This window comes from Equus caballus, chromosome 8 (assembly GCF_041296265.1).
Source record: "Equus caballus isolate H_3958 breed thoroughbred chromosome 8, TB-T2T, whole genome shotgun sequence".
Lineage (NCBI taxonomy): Eukaryota > Metazoa > Chordata > Mammalia > Perissodactyla > Equidae > Equus > Equus caballus.
The window spans coordinates 15152039-15174185 of NC_091691.1; the positions used below are offsets into that span (position 1 = coordinate 15152039).

At 49.2% G+C, this 22147-nt stretch overlaps 1 protein-coding gene across 1 annotated transcript in view; it reads right to left on the reverse strand.

Annotated features, from left to right (window-relative positions):
- The window catches only part of LOC138915197 (neuroblastoma breakpoint family member 15-like), a 39093-nt gene that overhangs the window by 2686 nt on the left and 14260 nt on the right, over nt 1-22147 (reverse strand). Inside the window, exons 10-28 of the mRNA XM_070220017.1 lie at nt 21559-21728; nt 20647-20698; nt 19661-19830; nt 18749-18800; nt 17763-17932; nt 16851-16902; nt 15865-16034; nt 14953-15004; nt 13967-14136; nt 13055-13106; nt 12069-12238; nt 11049-11127; nt 10238-10452; nt 9110-9158; nt 8272-8486; nt 7136-7187; nt 6190-6365; nt 4036-4272; nt 1486-1700 (exon numbers count right to left, since the gene is read on the reverse strand). Coding sequence (XP_070076118.1) covers nt 1495-1700; nt 4036-4272; nt 6190-6365; nt 7136-7187; nt 8272-8486; nt 9110-9158; nt 10238-10452; nt 11049-11127; nt 12069-12238; nt 13055-13106; nt 13967-14136; nt 14953-15004; nt 15865-16034; nt 16851-16902; nt 17763-17932; nt 18749-18800; nt 19661-19830; nt 20647-20698; nt 21559-21728 — 2509 coding nt within the window. The 3' untranslated portion in view covers nt 1486-1494. The remainder of the gene's footprint in view (nt 1-1485; nt 1701-4035; nt 4273-6189; nt 6366-7135; nt 7188-8271; nt 8487-9109; nt 9159-10237; nt 10453-11048; nt 11128-12068; nt 12239-13054; nt 13107-13966; nt 14137-14952; nt 15005-15864; nt 16035-16850; nt 16903-17762; nt 17933-18748; nt 18801-19660; nt 19831-20646; nt 20699-21558; nt 21729-22147) is intronic.

The following is a 22147-nucleotide window of genomic DNA, read 5'->3' on the forward strand; positions in this document are numbered from 1 at the left end:
GCCAATCTTCCTCACCAAAAAAAGAAAAGGAAAGAAGAGAAAAAAATTAAAGAAAGTACTAAATTCTGTTATTTGTAATAGGGAGGTATTGTTATCTGTAAACTGGGTTTCTATGTAATGTTTATTTCTCATTTTATCTTGTATTCTAAAAAGTTGGAGAAAGTCTTTTCCAAGCAGAGTTCTTCTAAGTCTGATCCATTCATCTACCTCTTTTTCTTCTTGATTTTCTGGCATGTTATACAGATAGTACAGTTGAGAGAGGAATACAATTCCATCAAGGACTGATGGATACTCAGACATTTCAATGAAGCACTGACATGTTTGGCACATTTCTATGCTGAACCTGAGGTCATAGGAGACAAAGGGTTCTTCTTATCTGTAGCTGCATAAAAACTACTTGAGAGCTTTCTAAAAATACTGAAGCCCGAAGTCCACCCCAGAGCATTTAAATGAGAATCTTGAGTTGTGAGGTCAAGGGATTCATCTAAATAAAAGTCCCCAGTTGCTTATTACATGGCAGTACTACTGCCAGCTCCGAGGAGGCCCTGAGGTGGGGACACTCGGTCCCTGGAAGCCCCATGCAGACCAGCCAAGGCCTGCACACCTGGGGCCGAGGAGAAACCCGACACCAGGCCAGTCCAGCACTCCCACCCAGGCTCTCAGTGAGGTTTTTTCTTTTTAAAGATTTGCCCTGAGCTAATATCTGTGGCTAATCTTTTTTGTTTTCTTCTTCTCCTCCTTAAAGCCCCACAAGACATAGTTGTATGTTCCAGTTGTGGGTCCTTCTAGTTCAGCGCTGTGGAACGCTGCCTCAGCATGGCCTGATGAGCAGTGCTAGGGCCGTGCCCAGGATCTGAACCGGGAAAATCCTGGGCTGCTGAAGCAGAGCGCGTGAACTCAACCACATGGCCATGACCCAGCCACTCGTTTAGTTTTTGTAACCGGGGCTCTTTCTCCTCAGTTTCAACACTTCCTATTCACATGGAGAAGTCCAGGGTTAAGGGTTGTCCTAGGTCGGGTTCCCTAACACATACAGGAGGAATATCCATGTGCAAGTGATCCATTTGGACAATGCTCCCAGAAGCAAGAGGCAGTGGAGTTGGGGAAGCAGGGAAGGGAAGGCAAAGAAGCCAAGAAAGTGTGTGATTTCAGACAAAGCGCCATGTGTTCAGTGGCTCAAAGATGCTTTGTGATGAGGAGGACCATGGGGCCGGGCTTCCCCTTGACTAAGACGAAAGGTGAGAGGGAATATCAGGACAGCGGCAGTGGAAACACAGCAGACGTCAGAGTGCACACAGGAGACGGAGATGGAAGGGCCTGGCACAGTGGCAGCCCCCACGGAGGACAGAGGTGAGACCAGACAGAGGTAGCACCAGATGTTGAACAGAACAAACAAGGGAGAGAAAAAAGAGCAGGAGACTGAGCTATAAGCTTAGACAGGAGCACTGAGGAATAAGTGCATCTGAGAGCCCCGGATGGGCTCACCTCTGGACCCTAAGCTTGAAGGCCAGGGAATCTGCATGCTAGTCTCCACTTGCTGAGCCGCAGTTTTCTTTTGAGAATCCTCTGTTGGATGACAATTGAGGCATCAATGTGACCAATGACTTGACACCCCTGCTTGCTGGCATCCGAACACTCAAGAGCATCACCCTTCAGCGTGGGAGGGGTCTTCATCCTGAGGGATGCGTCCAAACCCAGCTCTGAAAAGAAAATCACAGCCAACAGGATCCACAGTTATTCACGACCCACAGTGACTTACTCCCCACCCGAGAGCGACATCGAATAAGGAAAGTGGCTCGAACAACAACGGCCATCTGAAAGTCCGTGGGGGTGAGGTGAAGCCAATGCAGACAGTGAGATTTTCTTTTTTGTCGATCTTTTTTACGGTGCTCAGTGGTGATGAGATGGTCAGGAGGCAAACACACTCCCATTTGCCAAAAGATATCAAGAAAAACAGAATTGATAAAGACAGTGTCTCAGTAGAGAAGACAAAGGGAAGGAAATCACATGGACAGAGGTTGTCCTACTGGCAGGAAGGAGATTGTAGAGATCACGCAGAACCAGAGTGCACGGGAAAACATAGGAGAGAAAAAACTGGGGGAGGGTGAAAGCAGGGGAGTTTACAAAACTTGCATATATATATATGTCATATATGTACCCTATACAAGGTACACACAAAATACACAGAATGTATGACATAATATATAAATACATCTATGCATATGTGTTTTTTTCTCTGATGGAACAGATGAATAAATAGGGATTTGGAGGCATTGAATATGACATTCTAATCACTATTCTGGTCAGTTGAAATTGGAAAACATTTAGAAGTGCAAGAAGAAGGAGAAAGCCTGTGGCGAGAAACAGATGACCCGTGGAACACCAGGAGGAGGACGGTGAGGATAACACAAAGAGCATTGACGGAATCTCCAGAGAAGGATCGCTTACGTTCCCCCAAATTCCTCTGTGGAAACCGGATCCCCAGTGTGATGGTGTTTCGAGGTGGGGCCTTTGGGCGGCACGTCCCTCGTGAATGGGATTAGTGCCCTCATAAAGGAGACCCCACAGAGCTCCCTTATCCCTTCCAGCACGTGAGGATGGCGCGAGAAGACAGTCTCTGTGAACCAGGAAGGGGGCTCTCCCCAAACCTCGAAGGTGCCAGCGCCGTGATGTTGCACCTCTCAGCCTCCAGAACTCCAATAAATAAATTTCTGCGGTTTCTATGTCACCCAGTCAATGGAATTTTTGTGCCAGCAGCCTGAATGGACTAAGAAACTATCGTTGGCCAAAAAACCTGGCGTGGAGCCTGGTTTCATGCTCAGGCCCCTGTGGAAAGTGAGCAGGAAAGAGAGCGACTAGGCCAGTGAGGCTGAGTCTTGGCTGGGATTGGGGAAGCCAAGGAGAAGGAAAAAGAGAGGCTAGAGGGTGAGAAGACAACTCAACAGCCCAAGATCTGCCGGCACTTGTCATGGCTCCGCCTCTCCTGACCCTCACTGAGACTTTCTGTAGGACCTGTCCACGAGCGACAGGGCGCTCCTTGTTGCCCCACCTCCGCTTGAGAACATGGGTCTCTCCTCCTTCCTCAGAGGACACCGTCACCTGAAGGATGAGCACCAGGCAGCTCCAGGGCCCAGGAGGAGATGCTGAGAGTGGTGGAGGGTGAGGAGGAGCAGACCCAGAGGAAACGGATGTCAGGGTCTGGAAGCTCAGTTGTAAGCAACCCCTCAGGATCCTGAGGAGAAAAACACTGAGGACATGGACTTAGAGATGAGTAGAGCTGGTGAATTAAATCGAGTCTCCTAAAAGAGACTGACTTGTGCACTTTAAGGATGAAGGTGGCCCTTTCCACGAAACAGAGGGAAAAAAGTGAAGAATAAGGAGGACACTGAGCCGTGCACCAGTGTTTCCATGGGGACTGAGTGTGTCTACGGCAGTGTTACTGGGGGCACCTAACAGGAAAACTGGCCTGATGATGGATCCTGAAAGACGAGGGGAAAATGGGCAAACGTGCCTTTCTGACAGAGAAGGGAAGATGGGGTCCAGAGAGAGTGGAGACCATCAAGACTGCTCTGCATCAGACAGAACAAGGCACACAGAATCATTTTGTAAGTGTTAAAGCACCAGAAAGATACGGGGGTGGATTTGACATACTCATAGTTGTTATCAAGCAATTTTTATTGAATCAGACACTGTAGAAATGATGTCCTTAATACTCCCAAGAGTATTAACGCAGTATGAGTAAGAGTATGGAATGCAGACCTAATTCTCAGGGGATTCAGATGAGGGAATTGGGATGTAAATACCTAAGAGATTCAACAACCTGGCCAAGGGAAACAGCCAGTAAGATGCAAACCCAGGACCTGGGGCAGAGCTGATCCTAAAGCCCAGGCTCTCACCACCTCGCTCTCTCAGAGCCTCACGGCTTTCAACCTGACCTGAAGCGAGCACGGGAGAGGCCCCATTGTCGCCTCCCCCCACAACCCTGTGACGCCCAACACGTTTACTAGAGCTTCCTATTCTTCTTTTCTTTCTTACCTTGGAAGACTGAACCTCGGTTTGCGGAAACACTGTTGGCTGCAAAGCTCCAGGTGGTGAAGGAAAGACCAAGCGTGGCTTTGCCATCCCCGCAATGGAACTGGTCCAGCTTCAGCCCCAGATAATTGCTCCCCCAGCTGCTTGGCTCCAGCGGTGCTTGTGAAGTTTGCATCTCTGTCCTTTGGAAACTCAAGTTTCCACTCAAAGGCCCTTGCTGACAAGCCTCCCAGGAAGGAGCTGAAACAAGAAGTGGTTTCAGTAGGACCAATCCGAGTTTCCCGTTGCTAAGCTCTCCCAGATCACCCATTTCAGAAGTCCCTGCTTGTCAGTGGTCTCAGGAAACAAACTCAGACTTCATGTATATGAAGGAGATGTCGCCATGACGTGTGTGCCTGGGGAGGCCGAGATGGCAGGTGCCCAGGCTGCAGTGGCCCTGAAGTGGACAGTCACCCACTGGAGTCCAGAGGGCTTTGCATGGGCAGATGAGGTCATGCCTATTACTCTGTTACTAGTAACCTTAGTCCAGGAGCCTACAGAGAAGGTTCTAAAGAGGACTCAGGACATGGGGGAGAAAGAGTTGCTGGTGTCTGCCCTGAAGAATATCAGAGGAAGGGAAGAAGTATGGTCCCAAGGCTTCTGTTTCCAGTAAGAAGGGAGTTGGCAAACTGTAGACCAAGTTTGGAATCTTTGCAAAGTTCTGGAGCCTTTTGACCTTCCTTTTCTGTAAGTTTTGGCTGCCCTCCACCCACCCACACATATATATATTCTTTTGCCACTTGGTGGGGGGGGGGTCAGGTAGTAGCAGCTGTAAGTAATGAGGTAGAGGTCTGAGACCCTTATAAGAAACTTATGGACCAGAGGTGCTACGGCATCAGGCTTGGTGTGGTTCTTCAGGGACGTAATATGCTGCACAGTCCTTATGTTACACACTCTTCCGGGGGTCTGGGCTTTAGTCCCTAATCCAACATGTTTCAATTTCTTCTGTGAAATGAAAATCTATTCTCAGAAAGAGGGCTAACCAAAGACCTGAAATAGCCTCAGACCAGTCCAGGTCAGGCTAAGGCGGGTCATAACCCCCAGGGCCTTCTCCACACCACTGTGGGTTCCCCTTTCTCCTCCCCTCTGCACATCCTCATTGCCACCAATGTTTGTTTTAAATGTTTCGTAAAACTCTCATTTGGGATGGTGTTACCATGTAGATTCCTGACAACACACTCTATGAGACTCTCATCATTGACACCTGGATCCAGGAGTCTCCTTCTGCTTCTCTGATCCTGTCATCTCCACATGATCAAACGTCTGAATAATCCAATCACCCAGAAGTCCTGTTCTCATCATGGTCCAACTCTACACATGCAGACTCCTCCCCCTGCCTTTGTAGTCCTTCTGTCCTGTGGCCTCATGTTCTTCTTTGCTCATAAGTTAGACGAGGGTCCTATCAGGCACACTGGTTGTTGACATTTCCATGAGATTACAACACTAAGACGTGACTCATGCTTGAAGCTCTAACCCACACATGGAAGAAGTCACTGAGCCTACACAAAGGATGAAACTCATGGCCATTTATGGAGGAGGGGAAACCAGAGCCAGAGCTCTGGCTTCATTGAAACCAAGGGGCACAGGCAGGATGCGGCGTCTAGGATCTCGTTTTTAAATCTTCAGAGGGAGGTAGTCACCCCAGAGGAAGTAGAGCATCAGCTTTAAACCCCAAATCATGAGAACAGACCTCCAGAATAATTGAGTAAAACTGTTCCACGTGTGGATAGCCAGAGAGGCGTGGGAGACACTGCTCAGGAAATGCAATTAGCAGAAACACTGCAGGAGATGAGATGTGTCATCTTAAAGAAAGAGGTCTGACAAATACCTACTGTGCCCCTGCTGTAGTGCTGGCTGTGAGGTGGTCATGATCCCTTCTCTCTCCCACCTGGGGAAAAATGGCTTGCAGATGCCACTGAGGGACAGGCTGAGAGGGACATAGCTAGGGACTAGGCTGAGAGCACAGCTCCCAAGCCCTCCTGAAATCTGTACTTAAAACTCGGTCCAAGAGCCTGCAGAAAGTATCTCTCTACCTGGCCAGCCGTGGTGAGCTTAAAAAATATGGAGGCTAACTGGGAGACCACTTGGATTTATCTGCTTTCTGATGGGAGTACTCACTGGCTGCCTCCAGAGTCAATCTGACTTGAGGCTCATCACACGGAAAGGCAGTGCTTCTGAGGGGTTCCCCGGAGGCAGACAGATCACGAGGACTGGAAGGAGTCGAATTCTGTTCACCTGATGGATCTGGAAGGATTTCATTCACAATCTCCTTCTCCAGCAGCTCCCTCTCCAGACTGGTGAGAGAGGGAAGAGAAAAGAAGAGATCAAGAAGGATTAGACACCACAGTGTCCCAGCTGGTTCTGATTGAAGGGTAGGGTGCAAGGGACTGGGGCAAAGCCTGGCTGTCCTGGAACAGGAGAGAGGGAGAGAGAGAATGAGAGTGAGCAGAACGTGCTCAGTGCACTGGACCGACAGTGAGGTGGTGACGGGGCTGCGCTCTCCCTGTAAGGCAGACGCATCACACTCGGAGACCCAACGCAATGGCTTCCAGTTTGTGAATACATTGTGTTGAATCTACATATGGCAGCCCAGCGAATGCAGGCTTCGGAGGCATCGTGGACTCCCAGAGATCTTGTGCCTTCTAGGCCATTTTCTGTCAATACTGTGACCTGTTATGTTTTTTTTTTTTTAATTTTGTCTAGATCCTTTCTGGCTATGCTATACCTATGAAGGACCTAAGGCCATCAGTTGGGAAAGCAGACATGCATCTCATCCTTGTTTTAGCCTTCCAAGAGAGAACAAGGGATTTCTTTCAGGGCAGGAAATCCCTGAGAGTTCTTAGTTCCCCTTGTCAGACCGAGGCCACGAGTACCACAAAGACAAGAGACAACCTAGTTCAAAGGGCTTTGCCATCGTTGCTGGAGTGAGCGGAATCAGCAGCAGGGGCAGTGCTGGTTCCCCCTTGCCTGTGAACCCTGGGGCTATTTGGCCCTCAGGGTCTTTCTTTCAGGTGCTCTCCCCACATTGTACCCTTGCTTATTAGCCCTCCTCATTCATTGTTACCTGGGGCTCAGCGATTCTTGTTCTTCCTCCTCGTCATCGTCTTCCAGGTTTTCTGCAAACAAAATCCAGACAGAGATGAAATAGTGCCCCTTCACCCGCTACAGACACAAAGGCCTGCCTGGGCACGGACAGCAATGACCTGTGTATGAGGGCAGGACACACTGAGAGAGTTGTACTGACAGCCCCATGTGTGACTTTGAAGGAATGGCCTGGGATGGTGTCCTGACCCATCAGGCAAAATGTCCTTGATCTGCTGGATCCCCATCATGGCGTGCTCTGAGTTTAACTGCGTAAAGATCAAATATCTTTTGTCTCCAGGTCATTGGGCAGTTGTCCAGTTTCCCTCTGGAATTCTCTAGTTCTCTCCTCCTCCTTCCACAAAGCTGGTTCCCTAGTCTCAGTGACTGTATGTCCACTCAGAACCCCGACATAGACCCTACTCCTTTCTCTAAAAGGAGGATAGAAAACCCCATGACTCACCCCTCCATACATCCCGGGACTTCACGGGGACCTGCATGTTGGCTTTTATATCATAAGAGGGGAAAATATTCTTGTGGAAAGTGTTCTGTTACAAATCAACGTATCTGCCCCAAGATTTTCAGATTATAACCAAATAAACCCCAAACGGTTAGGAGTATGATCCCTTTCTGAAGCACATTCATGAGCATTCCCTCCTTTAGTAGTTACAGCTACCAGGCAACACATCTTTTGACCCATTTTACAGATGAGGAGACGGAAATCCAGGAAGGAGAAATCAAGTACTCGCCTGTAGCTATAAAAGCCAGAGCTCAGGCAAGAGCCCGAGGAGCTCTGGCTCAGTCCAGGATTCTTTTCACTCTAACAAGCTGCCTCCTGTCACGTCCTCCTTTGTGTGCTGTGACACCAGGTGGAGGCTGCCTCCTGCCCCAAAGGGCACGGTCCCTCAGGGCGGAAGCAGGCTCTTGGAGCACTATGACGTCCCCCTGTGCATTTCTCCCCTCTGCTCCCACCCAGCCAGTCGTGGTCCTGTCATGGCTCCAAGTGCGATGTGGACACCAGGACAGCTGGCGAAAGCATTATGAGGGGAGATGCCGAGGCTCTTGTCAGCCAGGGACCTTGGAGGGGCTCAGCGCAGTCAGGGCTTCTGGCCGCCTTACCTGGGCTAAGCTTGTGGACAAGGCGCTCTGCCAGCCTGGATCCCTCAGCCAGTTGTTCTTGGAAGCCCTGTCCCCAGTCTCTGCCAATGTCACTGTGGGTGAGGAGGTCCCTGAGGTCCTGATGGAGGAGGACAGAGAGCTCTCTTCCTTCCCGTAACGTCTGGCGTATCCGGGTCAGCTTTCGTGCATGATCATGAATGAGGAAATGGTATTTCCTAGGCGGGAGAGAAGAGAAATCCTGAGTGGAAATGGGGTCATGAGAGATGATAAACAGTTTGAGAGAGATTTTGGTGAGAATATCCCCAAAAGGCCTTCCAAGTAGAAATCTGCTCATTTTTGGTGGACCACATTTTTTCTTCTTTCCTTTTGCATGTTACACACAGTGACCCAGTGAAAACACGCTCCTGAGACACTGGAGACTGGAAGAGATCTTGGAACTTCTAGGCCTCCTTCTCTAAAGGTTGAGGCAAAATAGGAATGTTTATTTAGTCTGGTTACTTTCCTTGTCATGAAATACCTGCCAACACGCTCAGGCCCACATGCAGAGAGCAGGTATGGACCTGACTCTGGGTTTTGACCCTCCGGAGGAGAAGAAGGCATGTCTGAAGGGGCAGGACGTCTCTAGGCCTGGTTACCTCACTGGGAGTGAGACAGACTCCACATGCTGCAAAGAACAGGGACGATCCAGATGGAGGGAGTGGAGGAGACCAGCACAATCAGCCAGTTTTGTGCCTCCTTGCTTCAGGAAAGCAGCTACTTTTGACCTCTGCGTTTGTTCTTTCCAGAACCCTCTCTGCATTTGATTGCACATTACCCTCCTCTGATCCTTCACTGTTACCTGGGGGTCAGTGATCCCAGTTGTTCTTCAGCCTCCTCTTCGTGGTTTTCTGCAAAGAAATTGAGAAAGGTCCATTTAGACATGAGCTAGTTGCACTTCACCCGTTACAAATGCAGGTGCCTTTCTGGGCCTGGAGACATGAATTACCTCTACATGAGTTCAGAAAGGTGTCGTGTTTTGTCTGTAAAGAAATGGGCTGCCGTGGTATTCTGATGGATCAGGCAAAGTGGCCCTGATCTGATGGGTCCCAGATGGCATGCTCTGGTGGAACTGGGCAAGGAGTTAAAAATTGATTTGGTTACCCAGATCAAGAGATGCTCCTCCAGCTTTCCTAGGGGCTCCTCCCACTCTCTCCTCCCTCCTGCCACAAGGCTGGTTCCCAAGCTCACTGACTCTGTATCTCATCATGCCTTTCACAGAGAACCTCTTCCTTTCTCTCAGGAGACGAAAAACAGTTCTGTCCCATGAGTCTCACATGACTTGGTCCTTCATGGGGACTTCCACGTCTGCTTCTACCGTTCACCAGGAAAATTCTCTCCTCGTTAAGTGCTAAGTATTCTAGTGTAAACCCACATCCCGCTACCAGATTCTACCATACCCAGCACTGAAATCAACCCCAGTGAGTGACCCTAGCATTGTGAAAGTACGCTCATAGGCCTTCCCTATTGGAATGCTACAACTACTATGCAACACATGTGTTAATCACGTTAGAGATGAAGACACTGAAATCCAGGAAGGATACATCCGTCCCGCACCCACTGTTAGAAAAGACAGAACTCAGGCTGGAGCCTGGGAACGTCCACGCTTAGCTCAGGGCCCTTTTCCGCCTTACTAGCTGCCTCCTATCATGTCTGCCTTTCTGTGCTCTAAAACTGGGTGGAGGCTGCCCCCTGTCCCAAGGGCCATGGCAAATGAGGGAGGAAGCAGGCACTCGGAACACTATCACCTCCACCTTGTACATTTCTCCTCTCTTTCCTTCCACCCAGCCGCTCCTGGTCCTGTCATGACCCCAAGTGTGATGTGGAAACCAGGACAGATGGCAAAAACATTAGGAGGGGAGAAGTGGAGTCTCTTGTGAGCCGGGGACCTTGGAGAGCTCAGCACAATCAGGGCTTGTGGCCGCCTTACCTGGGCCGAGCTTGTTGACAAGGGCCTGGGACAGCCTGCATCCCTCAGCCAATTGCTCTTGGAAGGCCTGCCCCCGGAGGTTGTTAAGGTCACTGCGGCCCAGGAGCTCCTTGAGGTTCTGATTAAGCAGGAGGGATAGCTCTCTTCCTTCCCGTGTCTTTAGGCGTAACTGGGTCAGCTCTCGTGCCTGAAGTCGAATTAGAAATTCGAACTCCCTATGTTGGGTTAGAAAGGAAAACGTATAATTGGAATTGAGTCAAAGGTTCTTAGGACCTCCGCAGAGGTTTCTATGAGAACATCCCCCATTTGCCTTCAAAACAGAGTTTTTGGACATGTTTGGCAAATGCCTAAATAGTTTTGAAAGCTCCATCAGCGGCCAGGCAATACCAGCTCCTGAGGCATTGCAGACTCCAGCGTTCTTGTACCTTCTAGGCCACCTTCTCTCAGTGTCTAACATAATACCACTTTCGGGGGTCAAGTTACCTTCCCTGCTGTGAAATACCTGCCAACGACCTAACATGAACTCTGCAGAAAGCGGATGTGAATCTCACCCTGCCTTTTAGCCAACCATCCATGAGAGGACACGTGATGTCCGGCAGTACAGGAAATCCATGAGAGTAGTTGGTTCACCTTGGTTCAGACTAACTCTACAAGTACCAGAAGGAGATTGCACAGCCCCATTAAGAGGGCTATGTCGTTGTTGGTTGAGGGAATGACAGGAGTGCAATCTGCAGGTTTGGGTGACCATCGCATCACAGATGTGGTCACCTTTGTGCTCCTTGATCTTTCTAGGAACCTTTCCATACTTTACCTGTCCTTTACCCTCTCCTGGTCGTTCATTTTGGACAGTGGTTCTCTCTCTTCCACATACTCCTCGTCTTCATGACTTTCTGCATACAAATTCAGAAACGTCTAGTCAGACATCGACCCGGCCCTGGTAGATCATCACCCCCATGTCCTCTGCCCTGAGTCGAGCAAACAGTTAAATACGTCTATTTTCACCAAAGATCACAGGGAACATGTCAGCAGCCTTCAAGAGGTGTTGCCGAAAGAGTCAGCTTGGCCCCAGCAGACACCCTGGTCTTTGGTGAGATAGGTGGGATTGTACACCAAGATGAGACTGATGGATGGAATCCATACACCCCACGGAGGAAAGTGTATTTGGCGCTTTCAAGAGGCCAGGATCCTGGGTGATTCATAGAGGTGGGGCCACCAGGGCCCATGCCTTGATTTCAGCGAAAACTCCAGACATGGAAAGACAGAGGTATCTTTGTCTCGTTCCTCAGCAGACTGTTTAGCAAGGACAAGATATCTCAGAGGTGAGAGAGACCAGATTCCAGAGCTGAGGAACCATGGTAACAACATCTCCAAAGAAATAGGCAAGACTACCACCCTCCTTGGACAGGCATTAATGCTCAGTTCAGGAACTCAATTAGGAAGAAAATTACAGGAGAGATCACAGGGCCCATCTTTCTAGAAGGAGCTCATGGAGACTCCTGTTGTGCAGGAGCATCAGTGGTGGCTGGAAGTGTGTTATGATCTCTTGAATCTCCCCACTCTGGTTTACCTGGTGTTCATCAGCCTGTGCTTGGCATTGGGTCCCAGGATGACAGAGATTTGATGTGGGACTTGGAAGGGTGTACAGCTACTTGACACGCCCCATGTTTGTGCTTACAACTGAATCTTAGATTCTGATTGAAACCAAGATGGGTCTCCAAGGCCTGCCATCAAAGAGACATTTGTGTACCCGGACAGAGGTGTGAGCACAAAGAACATGGAGGCTACCTGGGAGACCATTCGGAGCTTGTCCTCTTTCCAATAGAGTACTCACGGGCTCCATCCAGACGAGAGCAGATTTCATGCTCATCAGATGGGAGGGTGGGACTGTCGGGAGGGTGGCAGGAGTCAGACAAGTCATGGTGACTGGAAAGAGCCAAATACTTTTCATCCAAAGAATCCTGACACGCATCATCCATTTCCTCCTCCTCCTGCAGCTCCCAGCTGAGCCCAGAGGCACAAAGATAACAGAATATTAAACGAGGAAAGACTGGACACCGCAACTTCCCCACTGGTTCTGATTGGAAGACTAAGGGAGAGGTCACAGAAGGTAAAGAGGGCATCCCTTGAAACAGGAAGAAGATAACAGTCCTCCTCTGTCTGCAACTAAGTGAGGCTGCCGTGGTGGGGGGAGGGAGGGCAGCAGGTGCTCACTGCCCCGTCCAGATAACAAGTTAATGAGGAAGGAGACTCAGCTCTCCTCTATGGCGCAGTCATGACACAGAGCACACAACGAGAACCACAGGAGTTCCTGCAACTCCAAAGCATAACTTCTGTTCCACTTTTCTTACAGAGGCCCAGTGAGTAAAGGCTCCTGGGGCATTGTGGGCTCCCAGACATCTCGTGCCTTCTAGGCCTGTTTCTGTCAATACTGTAATACCATAGACACATTTTTGTCGAGCTGTATGTCGTGCTATGAAATCCTCACCGTTCAACAGGCCAAATGTGCAGACAGAAGTTATGCAACTTCTCTTAGTTTTCCCCAAACAAGAGAGGACGCGTGGTCTCCCTGAGTGCAGGAAATCTCTAAGATTGGTTAGTTTGCCTTGTGTCAAGCTGATTCTAGGTTCCTAAACTTGAGACATTAATACCAAGTGGAAACTAACAGGACAAGTCCCAAGGAAACAGACAGCATTCTTAAGAGGGGTGATTCGTGGTAGCGTGACGGGATGAAACAGGTCTACTGGTACTTTCTAATTCTCCCTGGATTTGAGATCTTCAGATGTCACCATTGCTTTCACAACCAGGATTATCAGTTACCTGGGGGCTGTTGGCTCATCTCTGTCCTCATCCTTCTGATCTTTTTGAGTTTCTGCAAATAAATTTGGACAGGGCCAGTCATCATAAAAAGTTGCTTCTTGACACATTACCAACCCAGGGGCCTGTTTCAACCCAGGGACATAAGTCTTCTCAGCGTGAGAACAGGATAGTCTCAGAATATTCCAGGAGGCCTCGGGTTGTGTCTTCTGAAAAGGGACGAGGCTTCCTTTCCTGAGTCATAGGGCAGACTGTCTCTGAATTGGCAGATCAATACAACAAAGTTCTCTTCCCTGAACCTGGGCAAAGAGTTCAACATATTCTTCCCGAGGTCATGAGGAGCTCATCTAGTTGCTTTCTGGAAAGGCTGTGGCAAGATTCAGCTCTTACTCCATCAGGTATGCTGGCTGCTGTTGGTTTGGAGGAAGTTATACACCGAGACTAGACTGATGGATGGAATTTAATCACTCCTAAAGAGCAAAGAATCTATGGTGCCACCTGGAGAACAGGATTCTTGCTATTCCAAGTGGTGGAGGGTGCCAGGGTTCACACCACGCCCTGGGTGGTAAACTTCCAGACACATTCAAGAGGTGTTTATCTTTTGACACTTAGGTGGCTCCCTACTGAGGGTAAACCAACTTAGAGGAGACAGAGACTGCTGTTTGCAGTGGAGCAGGCATGGTAACGGGGATGACAGAGATTTGGCCTGGGACTCGGAAGAGTGTCGAACTACCTGACCCACCTGATGTGTGTGCTTAAAACTGAGTCCTAGATTCTGATTGAAACCAAGATGGGTCTCCAAGGCCTGCCATCAAAGAGACATTTGTGTACCCGGACAGAGGTGTGAGCACAAAGAACATGGAGGCTACCTGGGAGACCATTCGGAGCTTGTCCTCTTTCCAATAGAGTACTCACGGGCTCCATCCAGACGAGAGCAGATTTCATGCTCATCAGATGGGAGGGTGGGACTGTCGGGAGGGTGGCAGGAGTCAGACAAGTCATGGTGACTGGAAAGAGCCAAATACTTTTCATCCAAAGAATCCTGACACGCATCATCCATTTCCTCCTCCTCCTGCAGCTCCCAGCTGAGCCCAGAGGCACAAAGATAACAGAATATTAAACGAGGAAAGACTGGACACCGCAACTTCCCCACTGGTTCTGATTGGAAGACTAAGGGAGAGGTCACAGAAGGTAAAGAGGGCATCCCTTGAAACAGGAAGAAGATAACAGTCCTCCTCTGTCTGCAACTAAGTGAGGCTGCCGTGGTGGGGGGAGGGAGGGCAGCAGGTGCTCACTGCCCCGTCCAGATAACAAGTTAATGAGGAAGGAGACTCAGCTCTCCTCTATGGCGCAGTCATGACACAGAGCACACAACGAGAACCACAGGAGTTCCTGCAACTCCAAAGCATAACTTCTGTTCCACTTTTCTTACAGAGGCCCAGTGAGTAAAGGCTCCTGGGGCATTGTGGGCTCCCAGACATCTCGTGCCTTCTAGGCCTGTTTCTGTCAATACTGTAATACCATAGACACATTTTTGTCGAGCTGTATGTCGTGCTATGAAATCCTCACCGTTCAACAGGCCAAATGTGCAGACAGAAGTTATGCAACTTCTCTTAGTTTTCCCCAAACAAGAGAGGACGCGTGGTCTCCCTGAGTGCAGGAAATCTCTAAGATTGGTTAGTTTGCCTTGTGTCAAGCTGATTCTAGGTTCCTAAACTTGAGACATTAATACCAAGTGGAAACTAACAGGACAAGTCCCAAGGAAACAGACAGCATTCTTAAGAGGGGTGATTCGTGGTAGCGTGACGGGATGAAACAGGTCTACTGGTACTTTCTAATTCTCCCTGGATTTGAGATCTTCAGATGTCACCATTGCTTTCACAACCAGGATTATCAGTTACCTGGGGGCTGTTGGCTCATCTCTGTCCTCATCCTTCTGATCTTTTTGAGTTTCTGCAAATAAATTTGGACAGGGCCAGTCATCATAAAAAGTTGCTTCTTGACACATTACCAACCCAGGGGCCTGTTTCAACCCAGGGACATAAGTCTTCTCAGCGTGAGAACAGGATAGTCTCAGAATATTCCAGGAGGCCTCGGGTTGTGTCTTCTGAAAAGGGACGAGGCTTCCTTTCCTGAGTCATAGGGCAGACTGTCTCTGAATTGGCAGATCAATACAACAAAGTTCTCTTCCCTGAACCTGGGCAAAGGGTTCAACATATTCTTCCCGAGGTCATGAGGAGCTCATCTAGTTGCTTTCTGGAAAGGCTGTGGCAAGATTCAGCTCTTACTCCATCAGGTATGCTGGCTGCTGTTGGTTTGGAGGAAGTTATACACCGAGACTAGACTGATGGATGGAATTTAATCACTCCTAAAGAGCAAAGAATCTATGGTGCCACCTGGAGAACAGGATTCTTGCTATTCCAAGTGGTGGAGGGTGCCAGGGTTCACACCACGCCCTGGGTGGTAAACTTCCAGACACATTCAAGAGGTGTTTATCTTTTGACACTTAGGTGGCTCCCTACTGAGGGTAAACCAACTTAGAGGAGACAGAGACTGCTGTTTGCAGTGGAGCAGGCATGGTAACGGGGATGACAGAGATTTGGCCTGGGACTCGGAAGAGTGTCGAACTACCTGACCCACCTGATGTGTGTGCTTAAAACTGAGTCCTAGATTCTGATTGAAACCAAGATGGGTCTCCAAGGCCTGCCATCAAAGAGACATTTGTGTACCCGGACAGAGGTGTGAGCACAAAGAACATGGAGGCTACCTGGGAGACCATTCGGAGCTTGTCCTCTTTCCAATAGAGTACTCACGGGCTCCATCCAGACGAGAGCAGATTTCATGCTCATCAGATGGGAGGGTGGGACTGTCGGGAGGGTGGCAGGAGTCAGACAAGTCATGGTGACTGGAAAGAGCCAAATACTTTTCATCCAAAGAATCCTGACACGCATCATCCATTTCCTCCTCCTCCTGCAGCTCCCAGCTGAGCCCAGAGGCACAAAGATAACAGAATATTAAACGAGGAAAGACTGGACACCGCAACTTCCCCACTGGTTCTGATTGGAAGACTAAGGGAGAGGTCACAGAAGGTAAAGAGGGCATCCCTTGAAACAGGAAGAAGATAACAGTCCTCCTCTGTCTGCAACTAAGTGAGGCTGCCGTGGTGGGGGGAGGGAGGGCAGCAGGTGCTCACTGCCCCGTCCAGATAACAAGTTAATGAGGAAGGAGACTCAGCTCTCCTCTATGGCGCAGTCATGACACAGAGCACACAACGAGAACCACAGGAGTTCCTGCAACTCCAAAGCATAACTTCTGTTCCACTTTTCTTACAGAGGCCCAGTGAGTAAAGGCTCCTGGGGCATTGTGGGCTCCCAGACATCTCGTGCCTTCTAGGCCTGTTTCTGTCAATACTGTAATACCATAGACACATTTTTGTCGAGCTGTATGTCGTGCTATGAAATCCTCACCGTTCAACAGGCCAAATGTGCAGACAGAAGTTATGCAACTTCTCTTAGTTTTCCCCAAACAAGAGAGGACGCGTGGTCTCCCTGAGTGCAGGAAATCTCTAAGATTGGTTAGTTTGCCTTGTGTCAAGCTGATTCTAGGTTCCTAAACTTGAGACATTAATACCAAGTGGAAACTAACAGGACAAGTCCCAAGGAAACAGACAGCATTCTTAAGAGGGGTGATTCGTGGTAGCGCGACGGGATGAAACAGGTCTACTGGTACTTTCTAATTCTCCCTGGATTTGAGATCTTCAGATGTCACCATTGCTTTCACAACCAGGATTATCAGTTACCTGGGGGCTGTTGGCTCATCTCTGTCCTCATCCTTCTGATCTTTTTGAGTTTCTGCAAATAAATTTGGACAGGGCCAGTCATCATAAAAAGTTGCTTCTTGACACATTACCAACCCAGGGGCCTGTTTCAACCCAGGGACATAAGTCTTCTCAGCGTGAGAACAGGATAGTCTCAGAATATTCCAGGAGGCCTCGGGTTGTGTCTTCTGAAAAGGGACGAGGCTTCCTTTCCTGAGTCATAGGGCAGACTGTCTCTGAATTGGCAGATCAATACAACAAAGTTCTCTTCCCTGAACCTGGGCAAAGGGTTCAACATATTCTTCCCGAGGTCATGAGGAGCTCATCTAGTTGCTTTCTGGAAAGGCTGTGGCAAGATTCAGCTCTTACTCCATCAGGTATGCTGGCTGCTGTTGGTTTGGAGGAAGTTATACACCGAGACTAGACTGATGGATGGAATTTAATCACTCCTAAAGAGCAAAGAATCTATGGTGCCACCTGGAGAACAGGATTCTTGCTATTCCAAGTGGTGGAGGGTGCCAGGGTTCACACCACGCCCTGGGTGGTAAACTTCCAGACACATTCAAGAGGTGTTTATCTTTTGACACTTAGGTGGCTCCCTACTGAGGGTAAACCAACTTAGAGGAGACAGAGACTGCTGTTTGCAGTGGAGCAGGCATGGTAACGGGGATGACAGAGATTTGGCCTGGGACTCGGAAGAGTGTCGAACTACCTGACCCACCTGATGTGTGTGCTTAAAACTGAGTCCTAGATTCTGATTGAAACCAAGATGGGTCTCCAAGGCCTGCCATCAAAGAGACATTTGTGTACCCGGACAGAGGTGTGAGCACAAAGAACATGGAGGCTACCTGGGAGACCATTCGGAGCTTGTCCTCTTTCCAATAGAGTACTCACGGGCTCCATCCAGACGAGAGCAGATTTCATGCTCATCAGATGGGAGGGTGGGACTGTCGGGAGGGTGGCAGGAGTCAGACAAGTCATGGTGACTGGAAAGAGCCAAATACTTTTCATCCAAAGAATCCTGACACGCATCATCCATTTCCTCCTCCTCCTGCAGCTCCCAGCTGAGCCCAGAGGCACAAAGATAACAGAATATTAAACGAGGAAAGACTGGACACCGCAACTTCCCCACTGGTTCTGATTGGAAGACTAAGGGAGAGGTCACAGAAGGTAAAGAGGGCATCCCTTGAAACAGGAAGAAGATAACAGTCCTCCTCTGTCTGCAACTAAGTGAGGCTGCCGTGGTGGGGGGAGGGAGGGCAGCAGGTGCTCACTGCCCCGTCCAGATAACAAGTTAATGAGGAAGGAGACTCAGCTCTCCTCTATGGCGCAGTCATGACACAGAGCACACAACGAGAACCACAGGAGTTCCTGCAACTCCAAAGCATAACTTCCGTTCCACTTTTCTTACAGAGGCCCAGTGAGTAAAGGCTCCTGGGGCATTGTGGGCTCCCAGACATCTCGTGCCTTCTAGGCCTGTTTCTGTCAATACTGTAATACCATAGACACATTTTTGTCGAGCTGTATGTCGTGCTATGAAATCCTCACCGTTAAACAGGCCAAATGTGCAGACAGAAGTTATGCAACTTCTCTTAGTTTTCCCCAAACAAGAGAGGACGCGTGGTCTCCCTGAGTGCAGGAAATCTCTAAGATTGGTTAGTTTGCCTTGTGTCAAGCTGATTCTAGGTTCCTAAACTTGAGACATTAATACCAAGTGGAAACTAACAGGACAAGTCCCAAGGAAACAGACAGCATTCTTAAGAGGGGTGATTCGTGGTAGCGCGACGGGATGAAACAGGTCTACTGGTACTTTCTAATTCTCCCTGGATTTGAGATCTTCAGATGTCACCATTGCTTTCACAACCAGGATTATCAGTTACCTGGGGGCTGTTGGCTCATCTCTGTCCTCATCCTTCTGATCTTTTTGAGTTTCTGCAAATAAATTTGGACAGGGCCAGTCATCATAAAAAGTTGCTTCTTGACACATTACCAACCCAGGGGCCTGTTTCAACCCAGGGACATAAGTCTTCTCAGCGTGAGAACAGGATAGTCTCAGAATATTCCAGGAGGCCTCGGGTTGTGTCTTCTGAAAAGGGACGAGGCTTCCTTTCCTGAGTCATAGGGCAGACTGTCTCTGAATTGGCAGATCAATACAACAAAGTTCTCTTCCCTGAACCTGGGCAAAGGGTTCAACATATTCTTCCCGAGGTCATGAGGAGCTCATCTAGTTGCTTTCTGGAAAGGCTGTGGCAAGATTCAGCTCTTACTCCATCAGGTATGCTGGCTGCTGTTGGTTTGGAGGAAGTTATACACCGAGACTAGACTGATGGATGGAATTTAATCACTCCTAAAGAGCAAAGAATCTATGGTGCCACCTGGAGAACAGGATTCTTGCTATTCCAAGTGGTGGAGGGTGCCAGGGTTCACACCACGCCCTGGGTGGTAAACTTCCAGACACATTCAAGAGGTGTTTATCTTTTGACACTTAGGTGGCTCCCTACTGAGGGTAAACCAACTTAGAGGAGACAGAGACTGCTGTTTGCAGTGGAGCAGGCATGGTAACGGGGATGACAGAGATTTGGCCTGGGACTCGGAAGAGTGTCGAACTACCTGACCCACCTGATGTGTGTGCTTAAAACTGAGTCCTAGATTCTGATTGAAACCAAGATGGGTCTCCAAGGCCTGCCATCAAAGAGACATTTGTGTACCCGGACAGAGGTGTGAGCACAAAGAACATGGAGGCTACCTGGGAGACCATTCGGAGCTTGTCCTCTTTCCAATAGAGTACTCACGGGCTCCATCCAGACGAGAGCAGATTTCATGCTCATCAGATGGGAGGGTGGGACTGTCGGGAGGGTGGCAGGAGTCAGACAAGTCATGGTGACTGGAAAGAGCCAAATACTTTTCATCCAAAGAATCCTGACACGCATCATCCATTTCCTCCTCCTCCTGCAGCTCCCAGCTGAGCCCAGAGGCACAAAGATAACAGAATATTAAACGAGGAAAGACTGGACACCGCAACTTCCCCACTGGTTCTGATTGGAAGACTAAGGGAGAGGTCACAGAAGGTAAAGAGGGCATCCCTTGAAACAGGAAGAAGATAACAGTCCTCCTCTGTCTGCAACTAAGTGAGGCTGCCGTGGTGGGGGGAGGGAGGGCAGCAGGTGCTCACTGCCCCGTCCAGATAACAAGTTAATGAGGAAGGAGACTCAGCTCTCCTCTATGGCGCAGTCATGACACAGAGCACACAACGAGAACCACAGGAGTTCCTGCAACTCCAAAGCATAACTTCTGTTCCACTTTTCTTACAGAGGCCCAGTGAGTAAAGGCTCCTGGGGCATTGTGGGCTCCCAGACATCTCGTGCCTTCTAGGCCTGTTTCTGTCAATACTGTAATACCATAGACACATTTTTGTCGAGCTGTATGTCGTGCTATGAAATCCTCACCGTTCAACAGGCCAAATGTGCAGACAGAAGTTATGCAACTTCTCTTAGTTTTCCCCAAACAAGAGAGGACGCGTGGTCTCCCTGAGTGCAGGAAATCTCTAAGATTGGTTAGTTTGCCTTGTGTCAAGCTGATTCTAGGTTCCTAAACTTGAGACATTAATACCAAGTGGAAACTAACAGGACAAGTCCCAAGGAAACAGACAGCATTCTTAAGAGGGGTGATTCGTGGTAGCGCGACGGGATGAAACAGGTCTACTGGTACTTTCTAATTCTCCCTGGATTTGAGATCTTCAGATGTCACCATTGCTTTCACAACCAGGATTATCAGTTACCTGGGGGCTGTTGGCTCATCTCTGTCCTCATCCTTCTGATCTTTTTGAGTTTCTGCAAATAAATTTGGACAGGGCCAGTCATCATAAAAAGTTGCTTCTTGACACATTACCAACCCAGGGGCCTGTTTCAACCCAGGGACATAAGTCTTCTCAGCGTGAGAACAGGATAGTCTCAGAATATTCCAGGAGGCCTCGGGTTGTGTCTTCTGAAAAGGGACGAGGCTTCCTTTCCTGAGTCATAGGGCAGACTGTCTCTGAATTGGCAGATCAATACAACAAAGTTCTCTTCCCTGAACCTGGGCAAAGGGTTCAACATATTCTTCCCGAGGTCATGAGGAGCTCATCTAGTTGCTTTCTGGAAAGGCTGTGGCAAGATTCAGCTCTTACTCCATCAGGTATGCTGGCTGCTGTTGGTTTGGAGGAAGTTATACACCGAGACTAGACTGATGGATGGAATTTAATCACTCCTAAAGAGCAAAGAATCTATGGTGCCACCTGGAGAACAGGATTCTTGCTATTCCAAGTGGTGGAGGGTGCCAGGGTTCACACCACGCCCTGGGTGGTAAACTTCCAGACACATTCAAGAGGTGTTTATCTTTTGACACTTAGGTGGCTCCCTACTGAGGGTAAACCAACTTAGAGGAGACAGAGACTGCTGTTTGCAGTGGAGCAGGCATGGTAACGGGGATGACAGAGATTTGGCCTGGGACTCGGAAGAGTGTCGAACTACCTGACCCACCTGATGTGTGTGCTTAAAACTGAGTCCTAGATTCTGATTGAAACCAAGATGGGTCTCCAAGGCCTGCCATCAAAGAGACATTTGTGTACCCGGACAGAGGTGTGAGCACAAAGAACATGGAGGCTACCTGGGAGACCATTCGGAGCTTGTCCTCTTTCCAATAGAGTACTCACGGGCTCCATCCAGACGAGAGCAGATTTCATGCTCATCAGATGGGAGGGTGGGACTGTCGGGAGGGTGGCAGGAGTCAGACAAGTCATGGTGACTGGAAAGAGCCAAATACTTTTCATCCAAAGAATCCTGACACGCATCATCCATTTCCTCCTCCTCCTGCAGCTCCCAGCTGAGCCCAGAGGCACAAAGATAACAGAATATTAAACGAGGAAAGACTGGACACCGCAACTTCCCCACTGGTTCTGATTGGAAGACTAAGGGAGAGGTCACAGAAGGTAAAGAGGGCATCCCTTGAAACAGGAAGAAGATAACAGTCCTCCTCTGTCTGCAACTAAGTGAGGCTGCCGTGGTGGGGGGAGGGAGGGCAGCAGGTGCTCACTGCCCCGTCCAGATAACAAGTTAATGAGGAAGGAGACTCAGCTCTCCTCTATGGCGCAGTCATGACACAGAGCACACAACGAGAACCACAGGAGTTCCTGCAACTCCAAAGCATAACTTCTGTTCCACTTTTCTTACAGAGGCCCAGTGAGTAAAGGCTCCTGGGGCATTGTGGGCTCCCAGACATCTCGTGCCTTCTAGGCCTGTTTC